General features: G+C 44.8%; 1 protein-coding gene across 6 annotated transcripts in view; it reads left to right on the forward strand.

The window, feature by feature from the left end:
- Positions 1-18,398, forward strand: part of REEP1 (receptor accessory protein 1) — a 77,986-nt gene that overhangs the window by 40,589 nt on the left and 18,999 nt on the right. For 4 of the 6 annotated variants that reach the window (XM_071753224.1, XM_071753226.1, XM_071753223.1 and 1 more), the window contains exons 3-7: positions 2,058-2,134; positions 3,783-3,903; positions 5,133-5,246; positions 12,539-12,589; positions 17,584-17,752. In XM_071753224.1, coding sequence (XP_071609325.1) covers positions 2,058-2,134; positions 3,783-3,903; positions 5,133-5,246; positions 12,539-12,589; positions 17,584-17,752 — 532 coding nt within the window. The remainder of the gene's footprint in view (positions 1-2,057; positions 2,135-3,782; positions 3,904-5,132; positions 5,247-12,538; positions 12,590-17,583; positions 17,753-18,398) is intronic. The other 2 variants (XM_071753227.1, XM_071753228.1) reach the window with 1 other exon arrangement.

Here is an 18,398-nt window from a genome sequence, read left to right on the forward strand (position 1 = left end):
CTCAAGAGCAGAATAAATCAAAGCCTTTTTTGAAAAGCCTTGAAGCATTTGCTGCTCATTCAAAACAAGGATCAGAGGAGGTAACTTGAAGCTCATGACTGAATCCTCAGACAGAAACATCCTGCCTTGTGGAGTGACCTATTTACAGGCAGGTCTGGCAACTGGGTGTGCTGGCTTAACCTTTTGCTGAAAATTCTTTCCTGGATCCCAGGCATATGGGACCATCAGGGGAAGTGAAATGTTGGAGAATCAAAACCTTCTGGATGCTCTTGGGATCCTGTTGGATTTGTAGTGCCCTTCACAACCTGAACGAGGTTAACTTCACTGAAACTGGCTCAGCCTCCAGGCTTCTTGACTCTTCTCAAGATGCCTGGAATAACAAGCCCATTTTCTTACTGCTCTACCACTAAAGATAAACTCCCATATAAATATATTGAGAAATCCCAGGAGAACTGTTATATAGATGAGTGACAGGTTCTTAGGGAATAATTTGTGTACTTGCAGAGAGAGAGAGGGATACTGCAGGTGCTGTCCCCACAGCATCTGGGAGAAGAATGAGGAACTCATTTCAGAGCTGGTGAGATCCAGATTTATTGCCACCTCCATCCTCCTTTCCCCAGAGCAGCATCTGGTGTAGGTATCCCTCCTGTTCTGCCTTCTTCCCAACTTTCCCTTATTCTTTTGTAATTATCCCAGCAAGTAAACAGTCCAATTCTTTAAAACATGTGTTTTCATGTTTTTTACTTCTTTAAGCTTTGAAACATTCCACCAGTGCTGCTTAGGGATTTCCATTTACAAATATAGCTAATTAGACAACGATTTTCAATTAAATTAACATCTTGTTTCCATCTTACCATCTTGTTTCCTTTGGAGAGACAAAATGTTGAAGCTGTTTGAAATTCAAGTTTTATAGTTTTACAATGGAAAAAAAATATTGAGGAGGAATAAAAGATCTCTCTCTCATCTCCAGTACTAGAAAATTATTCCTTACATAATCTCTGTGGTGGCTGTGCTGCATGGAGGAGCAGCACAGCAACCAGGACAACCTGCTAGAAATCAGAAGTGCTGATGGCATATGACAAATGCATTGTTTCTTTCTAACCAAAGAAGAAACAATACTGCATCCACCAGAATAGTTCAGCCGTGCTTTCAAGTGCCATTTAGTGCTCACTGACAAGAATCCCCCAATTCCTGAGTTACTCAAGGCACTGTAGTTCCCCTGAGCAGGTGAGGGTCCCCACAGACACTTTCTGTCCATCCCTAGCAGCAAAGAGGAGACTTTCCATAAATCCCCCACCAAGCAGTCCACCCCACATGGCTGAACACTGGGACAGCAGAGCACATGCTTTCACTCCCAGTGTGAGGTAAAATGCTCTCATTTAAGCCCCAGGTAAGGGATTTAAGCTCTAGTGCATTTATCCTTGTCACTGCAATGTGCTCAGGTGTGGGTGTGAGGAGGCACTGCCACTAAACTGATGCACACTAATTCATTAAGTTGTGGTGAGTTGATTGTGCTCCTGAGCCCTGGATGATGGGATGGGCTCTTTATCTCTTTCTGGCTAGTTTCCCCTGCCTCTACATATCATGTAAGTCATTATATTTTGTCTTAACAGCAGTTTGGCCAACACCCTAGTATTAACCTTTGATATTAAAGATGAGCCAAGTGAGATTTTTAATGCCCTGGGATAGGGTTGTGATCACCAGTGGAGATTCCTCTGTAGTGACACAGTCAGGCTGCTCTTCTTTTGATGAGACCATAATCTAAAGGTCATAATCTTTCTTCCCAAGGCCTTGTATGGTAATACAGCATGTGGCACATGCTGAGCTTGGGGAAGCTCTGGCATCTTCGAGTCCATAGTGATTGTTAAATATGCGAGGAGACAGAAAAAGAACTTTTTTTTTTTTTTTTTCTGTGAGAGTTACTCTGTGCACTTGCACCTGTGAGAAGTAGTTAATGGTTCGACACAATTTTTTTAAAGGTCTTTTCCTACCTAAATGATTCTTTGATTTTAAGGCCCTTGGGGAAAGATGACCCAGCTCCTGTTTTTGTTTCCCAGGTCAAGTGGATGATGTACTGGATCATATTCGCACTCTTCACGACAGCAGAGACATTCACGGATATCTTTCTTTGCTGGTGAGCACCAGATGGGAGAAGGGGTTTGGCATGAGATGCAGAGAAAATTTAAATGTTTACAAAGGGAAAAAAGGCTACAAAGGTGCCTGAACACAGGGTTAGCAGCTGCAGGTGCATACAGGTGTTTTGTCTGGAGGAGCCACGCTTCCTTTCTCAGTGCTGCCACAAGAAAGCAAGAAAGAAAATTGAACTGCTCACTGATATTTCATTAATGAGAAATCATTACAGGAGTCTCAGGCCTCTGCTTCTCAGAGAGGTGTGCAGCTGATTGCTGAGTTGGTTGTTTACAGACAGAGATCATTGTGTGAACAGTAGCTTTAGCTACAGGCATGGACTTGCCTAGCTGTGTCCTACAGTAAATACCATGGTTCAGGCAGGAACAGCCCTGCAGCACAGGACGTGGTTTGTAGCTTGCTGTAGGGGTTGTTGTTTCTGGAATGTTTTGCCAAGCCTGTTCCTGGTTAGCCTGGGTTTATGGTGTGATGGAGGACAGTGAGAGTCCCTACTGATGGAGGCTGTCTGGTGCCAGTGGGAGGATTCCTGGTGACCTCTGTCAGGATGAAGGCACATAAATGTCCAGTTATCAGATTCAGTTCCTTAAATTTGGATCCTCAAATTTTGAAATGTTCATGGTTGATTGCCCTCTTAGTATGATCTTTCTAGTGAAAACCAGTGAGATCAGGAGACTTCAGGATGAAATTTTAACTGTAGTGCATGGCCCTCATGTAAAGCCTGTCCTGCATAGTTCTGCATGCATCTAGAGAGTCCTTCAGAGAAAGGGAATTGGGGGTATTTGGCAACATGTCAGATCTGTTGAAAAGGAGATAAAAGACTTTATTGTCTCTCTATCTAATTTGCATGCAGATCTACCTCCACCATGTTCATCTGGAGCTTTGTTTTTTTGGAGTTATTGTGTGGGTCTCTTGGGAGGAATGACAGAGGGCTTGTCCAGCCTGTGAAATGAAGTATGTTGTAGAGACCCTCAGTGAGGTGAAAAATCCATGCTCAGAGTAGAGGCCCAATGGGTCAGACCTGGCTGCTCCCAGGGGTTCTGTGCTGCTCCTGCTTGCCCCTGCCTAGCTAAACCTTGCCCCTCCCACTACCCCCTGCCAAGGCTTTCTCCTCCAGAAAAGTGTTTGGATAATCTGACCCCAAGCTTGTCCATACTTTGCAGTGCTACCTGAAATCCACAGTGTGGATCTGCACCTTCATGTTGTGTGTTGCTTGGACAGCAAATGTTCTTGTGTTTGAGATTCAGGCAGATAAGAGTTATCTCAAAAGCAGAAAGGCAGTGAGATGAAAAGGGTGTAAATATATCAGTGAAATGCTAGTTCACTGGCTTGCTCTTTACTCCTTCATTCTGACTAAAGATGCTGTGAAGGCAGCATCTGTGCTCTCTGTGTGTAGGAAGCTCCTCATATCACACAGCAGACTCTCTTCCAGACCATTAAATAATGGCCCTGATAACTGAGTAAAGATTTACCCATACACTTAGTTGAGATGTGTGCAAAGGTGAGAGATGTGTTGGTTTCTGATAAGCAAAGTCTGCCCCAAGCAAGACAGACCAGTCCCTTCCTCTGCTGGGCATCTGTAATTATGGGCAGTGGTTACATCGGGACTGGATATTTAACAGCTCTTTTTCTTCTAGGTTTCCATTCTACTATGAACTCAAAATAGCTTTTGTAGCTTGGCTGCTGTCTCCATACACAAAAGGCTCCAGCCTCCTGTACAGGAAATTTGTTCATCCAACACTGTCTTCAAAAGAAAAGGTAATCATAGGTGCCTGGGTCCTCTCTGGGTGGAGCAGACCTACAGTAGTGTGTTTACTCCAGTCTTCCCATCACTCACTTTCATTGACAGACTGGGAGTTGCTGATTGTCTTCCTCTGTCATTTGCCCATCTCTATTTGGTTGGTGGTTTTGGTCTTTGTGGTTGTTGTGTTTTTAAATTCTGGTTCTTGTGTTTTTAAATTCTGGCACCTGTTCAGCACCCTCACACATATGAACTCATCTCTGTGCACTTGAGATGCTGGGAGGGTGGGGGATAAAAATACCTCCTGAGCTGCTTTGCACGTACTGCCTGAATATATCTGGAGTGTTATGTTGTGGCTGGATGGATTGATTAGAGGAACAGGGTCTGGCAGCCAGGGCTCCTTAACTTTGTTCCCAGCTCTGCCTAAAACATTGTGCAGCCAGACAAATAGCCAAGCCTGTCTGAAAGGGGCTTAGCAAGCACTTGCCTGGCTGGGAGATGTGTAGAATGCTGCAGTGAGGCATGCAGCTTGTTGAGGTCCTGTGGAGAAATGTCTTTCTCAAATTCATGATGCTAATTTTGGTGGGAAGGTGTTACAGTTTAGAACATTTTGCCTGCCTAGGAGATTTTTGTGCCTGTGAATGGGACATTGTCCATTTGACTCACGTGGATATGCACTCCTGGATCAACTCTCAGCTACACATCAACGTGCAGACTACTGAGAAGTGAATAACTTTCCCACATTGGCAGCTGTGGAAGTGAAAGATCTGTGTTTAGCCACAGGCAGTGCATGAACAGTTGTATCTCAGTCCTGTCCAAGAAGGACAGTGGGGATCAGTCCCCTGTCTCTCATTGTCACAATAGGATTATTTTTAATTCTGGGGAAATCCAGTTTGCCCTTAGGGTCCATAGATTGCAAATGGCTCCTGGCACACCATGCCTGGGTGGGTGTGTCTGTCTTGCATCCAGGACCTATTGACACTCTTTCCACTGTGCAAATATATCCCAGCTTTGGATCCCAATTTTCCATTTGCAGAATAAAAACTTCCCAAATTCTTGCAGTTCCTGCTCCCCTGCAAACCTTTCCTCTTTGAAATGTTGGCTGTGAGCTTCTCTTCAGCCAAGGTGGAGGCAACGCAGGATATCTGCCTCTGTAAAAGATAACCTGGCCCTGCCAGGAGTGTGGGAGCACACTGAATGGCTCTTTTTTTGCTTTTTCTTTCTGTTTTGTTGTCTGCTGTGACAGGAGATCGATGACTGCCTCATCCAGGCAAAGGACAGGAGCTACGATGCCCTGGTGCACTTTGGAAAGCGGGGGCTGAACGTTGCGGCCACAGCAGCTGTCATGGCAGCTTCAAAGGTAAAGGTGTGGGTCAGGAGAGTGACCATTAGCATCTCCTCTGCATCCATCCATCCATCCATCCATCCATCCATCCATCCATCCATCTATCACCAGCAGCAGCCACCACGTGGAGGGGAGAGATGGTAGGGGCAGGGATTCTGTCACTGATTTTAATCACGCCTCCCAAGCTCCCATTCACCAGCCACCCAGGTGTCTCTTGGGATAAAGACAGTAAATGTGGTGCTTATAGGTAGTGAACCTATAGGAAATGCAGGACTAAGACACCTGTTGAGTTTTACATTTAAAATTAAATTTTAAATTTAAAAATGGTGGCAGTGTTAGCAATGCTGTTCATCACAGCCTGTGCTTTTTCATTTTCACTGCCAAAATAGGAGCATGCTTCCATGAAAGATGCTGATCTAGGTGAACACAGTTAACATCTTGGCAGGGAAATAATTTTTTTTGGTCAGTACCTTCTGCATTGGGAGAAAAGGCCATCTGCACCCCAGTTTGTCAGTTGTTAAAGCTGAGTTGTGGAGGAGTCTGGAGGAGCTAATGACCTGCATTTGGTATTGACTGAAAGCAGATGTGATCTGAAGCTCCTGAAGGCTAGAGGTTTGTCTGCAAGGCTTATACATAACACACATATATATTTCTTTGGAGACATGTTTATGTAAGAGTGGATGGAAGTGGCATTAGTTGCTTTTGGAGAACAAGTAGATGTTGGAGTGGTCACATCTGAGGGGATGTGTCCTGTATTCTGCTCCTGGCTTAGACCCAGAGCCAGAAAATAGCTGTTATCTCTGCTCTTTGTTTGCACAAAAGCTGCAGGGACTTGATAACTGTATTTTGTGGTTCTGTTCTCTGGCCACGGATTATCATGGCTCAGGGTAGATGTCCACAGTGTCTATATCCACAGTGTTTTGGGGGCAAGACTTGTATAAAAGAAAAAGCTTTCATTCAGTCAGATACAATGCCTCTTGCAAAAAGTAGAAATGTACAGGCAAGGTGGGTACTGGTATGAGGCAAAACTTGTGTTGAAGGAAATAATTTCCTCTGTCAAATGTTTTTCACGTGACCTCAGGCACATCATTTTAATATGTCTTGGCCTTACCTGCTGTAAAAATGTGTAATACATCCTTAGGAAGCCAAACACTTTGAAGTCTATAAAGCATGTTAAATGCAAGGTATTACAGAAGTGTGAAGCCTCTGGGATGTGCAGTGCACATGTGGGGTCACAAGGATGTGCAAAAGCTATATCCTGTTCCAAAGAAAAGCCAAAAATTACCTTCCTTGCCCCTGCCAAGCATTCTTCAGACTTTCTGTCAGGCCTGGCACAGTTCTCCTGGAGTGTTGCTCTACATTGGGAATTCTGCTAAACCAGGGACTGATGGCTAAGCCAAACCTGGACTGAAACCTGGAATAAAACTGGAACTAAGGCAAAGCTGTGTATTGTGTGCCCAACCAAACAATATCAGTGTGATGCCTCCATGATCCATAACAATTTGCTGGTGCTGCAAGCCTGAAGAAGTCACACTACAGATAAAAACAGGCTCTAGGAATGCCTGGTTTTCAGCACTGCCTTTGCTCTGATCCTATTCCTACAAGGAGCTGCTGACTTTCTGTGCAAGAGCCATTTTTAGGACAGAGTGAGAAACTATGTTTGAATCCCAAAGAAACTCTGACTCCTGCTTGGGTGGCTCCTGAATTATGAGGAGCTGGAGAGTAGACCAGATTCACAGCACCAGCCTGTTCATCTCTGGACTGCAACAATGTCTTCATCAGCTCTTAAATCTGAATGAGCAGTCAGAACCACAGTTTTTCTTCCCATTGTTCTGCTTTTCTGGTGTTTTTTCTTGAAACAACAAGTGGGATGCTGGGTAGAAGGGAGAAAAGTGTCCAGGATACAAGGCAGTAATTGTTTTGCATGAGTTAATCAAGCTCCCCATTCAGTGCTGGAAGAAGGCAACTCTGTGACTTGTGTGGTGTTGCTGTTTGGAACATCTGCCAGACTAACTTGAGAGAAAAGAATTAAGATATTGCAGCCTGTAAATGGACCTGTGTCTTTTCTGCAGTGTGGAAAATGATCTATTGATAAGATTGAGAAGTTGTTATTGGATGGATTGACTGATTGATTAATCATTATAACAAAACAAGGAGTGTTCATATCTTTGCTGCAGCCTTGACATCTAAATGATTTTAAATATGTGATGAAAAATAGGACTCCTGCCTTCCTTCACAACTTTGGCCTATGGTCTCCAGCAAGTTGCTTGCATTTCTGTGCCTCAGAGTGCAGATCCAAGAGACAGAGTGAGCCAGTCTGGCAGCTCCCTTCCTCCAAAATGTGGTAACACTTCTGCTCCCAGTGGGTTACTGTGCACCAGCTCCTTGGACCTCCTTAGGTCATCTCTCATCCATCAGAAAGCTAATGCAGAAAGGGAAAGAAAAGGAATACTGGGGTTTTTTAGCCCAAAAAGGAGTGTTGAGTGCCTGAGGCAAGGAAAGGGACAGGACTGCCTTGTGAGAAGGATGGGCAGAGGAAGGGAAAGTGAGATCATCCCTTCCTGGTGCTGGGAAGCAGATTGGCTTTGCTGCTCATGGGTCCACACCCTCAATTCATTTACACTCTATGGTGTGATAGCCAGGAACAATTAAAACAGCTCTCTCCGTGCCCTTCTGGGACTGAATTTATTGTCTTCTGGGCAGGGAGAGTTGAATGGCTGTGACTGACAGCCTGATGTGCTGCAGCACAGAAATGCTTAGCTGGCATTCCTCTGGTATTCAGAATGTGAAGTGTGATGAGTTGAGTGTGGATGTGTCTCCCTGTAGTTGTTCCTGTGAAGTGAGCTGTACCCAAGAGAGGAGTGATACAAGCAGGTATGGGTGGTCACAGCTTCTGCTGCCCTGGTTTCCAGCTGCTGTTAAATGTATGTCAACACCCTTACTTGTTCACTTGAGAAGGAGGTATAGCAGAGCTAGATTATCCTGCCTGAGAGAACTTTAATTGACTAATTATCTGGAAAATACTCTGAGCTGACAGATGCCAGATAAGACTGTAGTGCTGTCCTGAGGGGAAAGTTTCCAGGGAGGTAGGAAAGAAGGTACCATTTCTAAGGCTTATCCTGTCTTTCCCAAGGCCAAGGTTTGAAGGGTATCCTTTTAGGCTGTTTTGAGTGTAGAAGGGAAAGTGAGCCTTGAAGAGCTTCACTGGGTTTCAGCCTTTAACAAATTGGGTTAAATTGGATCCTATAGAGATGACCATATCTTTAGAAGCACTGAGCTCCTGCAGCTCCCATGGAAAACATGGATTTTACTATTAAGTGAATGTGAAGATCTGTCTTATCCCTGCTCCACTTGGATTAATGAGCAAGGAAAAGATGATTTGTATTAAGAAAGGAACCCTCAGACTTGAAAAGTGAGCATCTTCTGGTGGTAAATACATGGTGAGGTGTTGGGCTGGAAGTGTACTCTGTGCGGACCTGTTTTCAGTAAATTTGCTTACATCTGAAGGCTTCTTGGAAACATATCTTGCACTGTACATAGCCCTGTCTCCTCCTTTCTCTCTGAGCTGTGTTAAATCATCTTCTTGAGCTTCACAGGATCCTCATGATCTTTTGTCTTGCATTATAAGAACTTTGTGCAAGACCCCATCTCTTCATTTTTTTTAATCCATCCTGCAGCACAGTGTAGCTGGCTCTTTTGTATGTGACAAGCTGCTACTTTTGTATTTACCACAGACTAACATGCTGCACAGCCACAGCTTCCTTATCTCTGATCCTGTGGCCCTTTCCCCTTTCTGCCTTAACATCCCCCAGTTTTAGTTAGCCAGCTGCAGGCCTCCCTCCTTTCCCCATCCTTCTGCTCCTTTGCCCTGCTCTGTTTTGTTTTGAAGCCACAGTTGTGCTAACACTGGCACAAACCTGTGCCAGTTCATTTTAAAGCCTGAGGAGCTGTCAGTGTCCCAAGTGCCCTGAGTCTGCCCCACTGGTTTGCTTGGGTGTTTTCTTTGTCTGCTCTCAAAGCAGACAGAGCATTAGACACAGGTCTTATAACCCCTGCTAGGTACTCAATACAGATCTTTTCCCTGCTCCCAGCAGCTTGCATGTCCCCACCAAGGGAGTATAATCTCATTTGAGGCTTTGCAATCCTGTCCTCATTGCTTGGTCATTCTGTCACATACTGTGACTTCAAGTGAGTCAGTTTTAAGTGGCAGGATTAGATGACTGGACAGTAAATCCTGCTGCTCTTTGTATGTTTTCAGTTAGTTCCAACTCCTTCAGTCAATCCTACTCCTAAAGGACCCTGGGTACTGACCACCACCTTCTTTCCAGCTCCCCTCAGAGGAGGAGAGGAGAAGCAGAAGAAGAGCCTGCTTTTGGGACACAGCAGAAGGGGAGCTGCAGCAAAGCCCTGGGAGTGAGGCAGATGCAAGACCTTGGACAGGCAGTGGACTTGTCAGATGGTGCCTGGGCATAAGAGAGCTTTTCATTGGCAGCAGTCAGGTTTCTAATGTAAGCAGCTGGGACATGTGGGGCTGCAGTGAGGAGGGGTACTGATGACTTGCATGCAGCACCAGCCTTCTCCAGGACACTTGTATGTCCTCCCTCACTGTCACCTCATCCACCACATCTCACCCTGAGCCTCCTACTACCTGCTGCCCTGCCTTGTCCCCAGTCCCCAGCTCTTCACCTCTCTCCTTCTCTGCCCAAGACCCAGCCCACCCCTGTCACTTCTCCCAGGTTTCCCAGATGCTGTTTGCATGTATCCTTATTCCTCATCCTGATCAAACCAACTCTGCCAAACAAACCAATGTCTTTCCCCACCCCTAAGACAAATTCTTCTCCCAACCACATAACCATCCTCAAGCTGCAGCCTCAACTCCATTCTTCAAACTACAGCTGCAGAAAACATCTGACAGCCAACAGATCGTTCTGACCCAGAGATTTCTGGGAAAGTACCTTCCTCTGTCCTTCTTCTGCCCTCCTGTGTGTAGGACAGGGGCTGTTTGCACAGCAGCTGGTGCTGTGTTCCATTGTGTACTCTGTGGTACTACCCACCCTTAGGCAGGGGAGTGGAGCACAGTGTGCTGCTGGCAGTGGGCACAGTGCCCTGGCAGGAGATGATAAATGAGGTGGAGGGAGCAGGCACGCATGACTGGTGTGGATGAAAAGCCCATTTGTGCCTAATAAGTCTGAGAAACAGTCCAGGACCCTTCCATGCATGGGGAAATCTGACTTGTGGTGCTGCCAGAGCCAGTAATCACTGGTTAGTGGTTAAAAGGAGCAGGCATGCAGACAGGCAAAAGCAGGATGGCTTCAGGATGCACATCCACCCCTTTAGCACTCAGGATGCAGCATTGGCAGTTCCCAAACTGCCCCAGCTTGCAGCCACCTGCCTGGGCCAGCATTGTCACTTCTATTTCCACCTTTGGGCTCACCACACCCTGGGGGGTTGCAGCTCTGCTGCTTCGTGGTTCTTTAGCCCAAGAAATTTATTGGGAAATTTCCCATTGCGATTGCTGGTTTTTAAACCAGGGCACTGGATGGGAAACACCAGTGATCCTTTAAATTTTATCCTTTCTAATCAAACAGCATCTTTTCCTTCATTTCTAATATCTGGCTGGTACAGCCAGTGCAGCTGCCTGGAAGTCAATATGTTGATCCCTAATTTTCCATGAAAATTGAGACCTCTTTACTGTGGGAGTTTGGAGCCTGAATTTGTGCAGGAGGGAGATGCTGCCTGTTGTGTCATGACTATGAACTGCACTTTGACTTGACTTGGGAACGAGGGAAGCAAGGAGTGGGAAGCATCCTTCCCTTGACGAGGGCAGATAAAGCCTCTTTGTAAGGATGGGATCCCACTGCTTGGAGAGAGATTGTTAAAAACAACCATACCCAGCCAGACATACTCAGCCAAGAGTTGCATCCAGTGTGCTTATTACTGCTTGTATCATGGCCATGCTGTGTGCCCTGGTCTGTGACATGGCCAAGAGTTGCCAAAGTAAGGAGTGATTTAGGATTCAGTTTGAGAAAACTTTGGGGAGCAATTAGTGTTGCTGCAGAAGGGCTGAGCAGGCTGCTTTTGGAAGTAGCTTCCTTTAAAGGATCTCCAATTAGGATCCAAAACCAAGGCTCTCCTGGCTGAGCTATGTTACACCAATAAGGAGGAACAACAACTGGCTTTCTGGAAACATATGGTAGCGTGCCACTAATCACACTGTTTATGAACTGTTCCTGTCACAGTGTGATGTATCTCAGTCTTAAGTCTTTGAGACTCTGTTGGGTTTTTTGTTTTTTTGTTTTTTGTTTTTTTTGAGCTACAATCCAAATAGCTTTTTCCAGTTTCTCTCTCTTGCTGGCTCTAATATTGGTGTCTCCAAGTCTCAGACAATAGGCAGCGAATGCACAGGATGGCAGAACCAAACAATTAATTTATACAGAGACACCAGGCTGGGAGAAGCAATAACAAACAGTTCCCAGGAGAGGAAATGAACTGTGCAGACAAAAAGGGTGGATGAAATTAAGTTTCCATCATCAACATGAATGTCAGCTGGTTTCCCTTTGAGTCTTTAGCAGTGTCTGACACCTCCAGACAGGGGTAGCTCTTTCACACGAGGCACAGCACGCAGGCCCTGGCTATGAGGATATTGTTTGTAAGTTGTTGTCTTAATATAACAGCAGAAGCAATTTCCTCCAGCACTCAGGCCTGTGCCAGTGGTTTGGCTCTTTGCAGGGTCTTGCTGGAGCCAGGTGCAATGTGTATGCAAACTCCCACTCAGTGCTGTAATTACTTAGTGTTACCCTACTTCTCAGAAGCCCTGTCCATCATGGGGACTAAAATGACTGCCACGTGTCCCTCACCTAATCCTGTGCCTAAATTAGTCAGAAATGCACTCGGGGATGATCTGAAGTGTGATCTGATTCAGAGTGATCTGAACTCTGCATTACAGAGGTGGCCACACTGGGGGGTTCTTCAGCACGAAGCATCGATCAAGTGCAAGGAGTGAAGTGGCAGCTGATTGTGTTTATCATTTGCTTTGCCCTTTAAACACCCTTGCTAGGTAACACCCTGTCAGCTGGGGTTGCGAGGGGTTTGTCCATCTCTCTGGTAGAAAGCTGAGGAAGGGAGAACCCACGTTGAGAGGTGTAGTCCATAGGTGGGTGTTCCTGCTTTGTATGTGTGTGTGAGTCCCTGCACATGGTGCCCAGTGTCACGCTCATGTCTGCCCCAATTACTTATGCTTCAAACAGACCTTATTCTCAAAGCTTTTATGTTTGTTGCCACAATGGCTCTCTTTTTTCCCTTGCTAGGTCTCTCAGCTACTTCATTTGCACTTGTATTGGGACCAGAAAAAAGGGCAGGTAATCTGCTGAGTGCTTGCACTAACCCCTAACTAATGTCTGCCTCCCCACTAGACTAGTTTGAACTGTTTTTAGCTGGGATTGGTCTGAGGCCAGATGCTGTCTGCTCTGCTTCCAGTGAGTAGATCCTGCGTGCTGAGCTTAAAAGCCTGTCCCTGATCTCATCAGCAGAATGCCTTCCAAGTCCTCTGCTGGCAATCAGAGAGACTCCAGCAGCCAGGCAGGGAGCTTTGTGTGTAGAAAACCCATCTAACACGGGTTGTTGCTATTGCATTGGCCAAGCTGCTGTGTTTGCTGTTGTTTTCTTGCTAATGGATAAAGGGAGCCTCTTCTCCCCACTGCTGTGATCTCCTTAGGGTGGCTGAGGCTGCAGTGGGGCTAGTGAGAGCAGGACTTGGCTCAGAAGCAAAGGTGCATCTCTGCAAGCATTTTCTGATAGCTGTGGTTTGGGAAGTTCTGCTGACACTGCAGTGACAATGACAGCCCGGGAAGATGCTCCACCCCTTGAGGTGACTGTGCAGGGTGGAGGGTGTAACGTGCATGCAGAGTTATCTGCTGGTATGGAGGAGAACTGCTAACAAAAGTTACAGCAAAAAGAGAGGAGAACATTAACGGGTTTACCATTGTGCTGGAAGTGTGGTGAGCCTGACTTAGTGTTCCCTTGCCTGTCCATTAACTGCTGATCCTAAGATGCAAAATTCCAGAAGGTGGCATCTTGAAATAACACTGTATTAAAAACTTCTCTTTTATGACTTGACATTTTCTGGGTCCTGATTTGTGTCATTTCATCACACCATATTATAGTTTCCATAGCTGCAAAATGGAGTTTGTAGGTATTAAAGGTGTTTTGAAGCCTAAATAATGTCTACATAATTCTTTCAGATCTTCAGACTGAAGGTATGATAAAATCTAGACACTGTTATTTGTTTACATTTAGTTAATATTTAATGGGGTGTTGTTATATAAATTGCAGATTTTAAAATTATGTGCCTAATTTTATTTACTTAGAACCTGTGGAAAGCTACCTGAATACGTGGAATATATTAAATGAATAATTCTACTGATATAAGCCCTGTTTTTCCAGGCTCCTAAACCATTCTCCTTCTAAAAAGTTTTGCTTCAAATGTGATTTCAGAGATTAATTATAGAGAGGCAAATTAAGGAAGACAATTCCAGTTATTTCTGATGGGAGTGCCTTTTAAAGTGCTTGATACAATAATGACTTCAGATTTTGGAAAAGATGAAGATTTCTGATCCTTCCAAGAAAGTATTGATTGTATCAGTGTTTGTGCTCTGGCCCAGAGAAGTCTGTGTTCACTTCTGGCTGTGAAGGTGTCTGCAACATTTAGAAGGTGGCAGCATGCAGGTTAACTGGATTTGAAACCTCAGTATTTTGTTGGTGTTTTGTCCCACTCTTTAATGCAAAAATAGGAAGTGAATATGCTAGATGTGGGGAAGTAAAGTATGCCTATACCTCAGTTGCAGTTTTGTCCAAAGCAGGTAGAGCTGTACCTATATTAGTTTCAGATTAATTACTGTGCCACATGTATGGGAGCTTTAACTTCCCTTAGAATCCCAGATGAGCTTCTGCAGCTTAAATGTCCATGTGTTGCTGTTAAATGTCCATCATGATGATGATGCCATAATCCCATTGCTGATATCTTGGCTCTACATAAGGTTGTGGTAGCACTGAGGGATGATATTGCCATCTGCTTTTTGATATTTGTCTTTTGTCCTGCTCAGTAGCACTGAGCCCTGCACCAGTCTGACCCTTCCCTGCCCCCATGGGTGGTCCTAATGAGCTTGGTGGGTCCTGGGATAAGGAGGTGAAGGAGGTCTGAAGAGGTTCACTTCCAGCTTGTGCTGTACCTTCACCTTTGGGGTGAAACATCCTAGGGACAAGAAGATCAAAAGAATTTGGGAGCAGGTACACTGTAATGAGCAGGGCACAGACACCTACCAAAAGTAAATGGAAGGGAAGTCAGGAAGCCTTCACATGTTCAGTGCCCTCACTCAGCCCGAGCCTTTGCTATCCCTGCTGCTTTTGGACAAACATATTCATGGGATCAAAAGAACAGTAATATTTTGCTGTTGTCTGTGTGATGAGCAACCTTTATGTTTGCTGCTATAAACTCAGGTGAAATTAAAGCAAAGATCAAGAAATAACTTTTTTTGCTTGCTTGGCTGTTTCTTTTCCTGGAGAAAATCAGACCTGTTTAGCACAGCTGCTGTGACTGTGTCTGAACATAATATATGCTGATGTAATGGGCCCACAGATGACAGGCACATGTCAGATCCTTGTTGCAAAGCTGTCTCTGGGGCCTTTGATCATTACATGCTGCTATATCACAAGTTGCAATGCAAGAATATGAGCAGATCTTATTCATTTTCCATGCAAAAGGCTGCGTTAGTGTCATCTTCCCTGCCAGGCTGCTCTGATGTATGAATCTCATCTCCAGTCTGACTCATGTCCACCCACATAAATTGCTCTCTGGAATGAGGTGATATTTGGGTTAGCTGGCTGGGCAGAGCAGGGAGGAGGCACTGCTGACACTTGAGCTGGAGGAATACAGCTCGGGTCCTCGGGTCCTCGGGTTACAGCAGCTCATCAAATCCAACCCTCTGGTTTTGCTGACCCAGTCATTCTGCAACAGCAACATAGTACGTGGTGATCTGATTGCTCTTACTAGGGATCTGTCTCTTGCAGTCAAACTGCAGGGTAGGATGTCCTGTGTTTGCTTTGAACTTGTTGCTGAGATCAGGGTTGCAGTGTAAGAATTCAGTGCAAGATGAAAACCCCCCCCCCAAGAACTGCACTGCACTGAGTTTGGGGCAGGTGAGGTCACATCCAGCGAGCCCAGCCTTGCAAGATTTCAGTACATCAGCCCAGGGGCAGCTGCATTTGAAGACTGTAGAGTAGATGCACCTTAGGCTGGCCTGGGAAGAAAAACTTGAGATGCCTGTTGGAGTAAGAACATGTCTCAAGGGATGGCTCAGCCACTGGCAGGAAAGTAGCCAAAATTCAGACAGTGACTGTTGTGGCAGGTTGGAGAGGGAGATAAAAAGGTGAGACTTAGATAAAAGGTCAGCTTTCTGGACTCCACTGCCAAGCTTATAAAATAAGCAAAATAAAATGTCTGTATACCAGCAAAAAAGACTCATTCATTTAAAATAATTTAAAAAATAGAATAGAGTAATGAGAGAGCAAAGTAAGTCTTCAGGAAGAGCATGAGGTGTGTATGGAAACTTTTCTAGAATAGCCTGCAGAGAAGCTGAATGCAAAATGCTGCCAAATACAGTATATATAGAGAAAGATATCTTACAAACCAAAGATTCAGCAAAATACAGAGAAAAAGCCCTGTGCAGCTTCCTGGCCAGCTCCACAAAGAAGAGTTATTTTCTGTTTTTCTGAGATGATGTGTATTTCTACTGATGATGTTTTGGGATGGCATTGTGGAAGTTATCATCCTGTGCTGTTTGCTTCTCCCTGATGCAGAAAAGTGCTGTAATCCAGGATGTGTAACCTACCTGTGGTTAAGTTGAGAAGCTATGGAGTTGAGAGGGAAGCTTGAACCCTTGAAGGATTTTTCTTGCATGGAAAGCTTCAGATTGGAAAGTTGGGAGACTACTGATAGAGTTTTCTTGAATGTAGGAAGTTCCAGCTGCCACAGTGACTGTAGTTATAAACACCTGATTCTTTGTCTACTTACAGTCCCTAAAAGTAAGGTGGTAATGAGTTTATAGGGGCAGAGACATCACTCTGCATGCAAATTTCTGAAGTGATGTTGATAAATCAGTACTTGTAGGTAAATTAATGCCTTCCCCTCCCAATGTATTGATGCCAAGCACTAGGGGACAGGCAGTGTTGCCCAGCCCCTGTAGCAAGGCATGTGTTCAGTCTGGCCTTTGGGTGTAGATGGTCAGGCTGGGGTTGTGCCAGGGCAGCACCAGAGTGTACTCTCCACTGGTCCCTCTCCTGCACTCAGGTTTTGTGGGCAGGATACTCAAATCTGCAGCCCAGAAGGGAGCAGTGATGGATTGTGTTCTAGCCCAATCTAGAGCCCTCAGGCAGTGTTCAGGCTGTGCTTCCACTGGTGTGCTGCTTTACCAAATGAAGGAGGGCTATGAGTTGCTACAGTGTGCCCTACCTCTTTGGCTAACCAGGGTAATAGATAAGGTCCATATTGATTGTATTTTTTGGTAGTTTTACTTTATGGCAGTGCTGTAGTACAAGGGTTACAGAATTCAGGAAGAAGTATGCCTATAGTTGGCTTTTTAATGGGAGTTTTTAATGTAGTTTAAATGAAATATATCTTTTAACCAACCCATCCTTAATAAAAATGAGCTATATTCCTTTTACTAAGGAATATGTTTGTTGCCTGATTGAGAGCCTTTCTAAAAAGAAAGAAGAATGTTGTGCTAATTTATTTATTCCTTAATCTGCATGAAAAAAAGCATTGGAATATTTTATTGCATTGAATGGTTACTTTTTATTACTTTAAAATATTGGTTTTTCTGTGCTCTGGAAATTGTGTGCATGAATGAGAACAGCTGGGTGAGTATAATCATAGATGATTAACTTTAAAAGGGAGCTATTTCAATGCAGGCTATTTAATTGTTTCTGAAGCCAAGCACCTACTTGACTCAGTTTCCAGTGAAGAAAGTGAAGATGTATTTTCTAGTGAAGATACAACCATGTCCTTCTCCTTGAGATGCACCCAAGGCTGCTCTGAGCTCAGATGACACAGAGATGCTCTCTGTGAAAAGTGTTCATTACATTGTGCATAGAACCACTCCAAAAGGAAGAGCAAAGAGAGGGAAATTATGCTCTTAACAACTCATTTATGCTCTCTCTAGGTTACTGGCCCAGGAAATTTTTTTTCTCTTTCTGTTGTCCTGATGGATTTCAGTGAGCTAGGGAAGAAAGAAAAAGGCTCAAAAAATGCAGTGTGCAATCTAACTTTTATGTGTTATTTGCTTGCTTGTTTAACCAGGGACAGGGGGCCCTGTCTGAGAGACTCAGGAGCTTTAGCATGCAGGATCTCTCATCAATCCGTGGAGACAGCAGCAGCACTGTTCCTCCCCCAGTCACTGTCCGAACAAGTAGCAAACAGAGCCACCCAAAACCATCCAGAAGTGCATCAGAAGGCACTGGCAGCTCAGGTAAGTGGAGGAGTTATTTTCAGTGTCTTGTTGTCTGGAATGTCACACAGCTGAATGAAGTCATGCAGTTGGCAGGAATATATAGAAACAGACATTGCAGGCAGCTCATACCAGAATTCACAGGACACAAACAGGCTGTTGAGTCTCTTGGCACTTAAGAGAGAAAACAGGATCATGGTTTGGTGGTTACTATTCCTGGCTGGTGTGAAGTCCTGGGCTGGCTGGACTTGAGCATCCAAGGGAACCAGCATCAGGCCCTGCAACTGGAGCTGAAAAGGGGCTGAAAAACTGGGCTGGGGGCTGCCAGCTGTGGGGGGTTTTCAATGTGTGGGGATAATGGAAATGCAAAAAGGGGGGAACAAGAACGTGCAGTAGTGGGCAAGGGTGATTATTGTCATCAAAGCCCCCATATGATGATAACACCTCTCTCATGTCATCTGAACAAAAATGTGAGTTCTAATAGATACCTGATGTGTCTGTAAAGAGAAAATGGTACTTCTCACACCTGGGTCCTGAAAGCCATATGTGGTAGGAATTGCTTGTTTATTTTAAGGTTAACCTTAGAAGATTTCTTATGTGGCTTTCCTGTACACCTTATTTCAGTGATTATAAGATGTAAAATATCTGATTGGTGGAAAAGTCCTCT

This window comes from Heliangelus exortis, chromosome 10, assembly GCF_036169615.1.
Source record: "Heliangelus exortis chromosome 10, bHelExo1.hap1, whole genome shotgun sequence".
NCBI lineage: Eukaryota > Metazoa > Chordata > Aves > Apodiformes > Trochilidae > Heliangelus > Heliangelus exortis.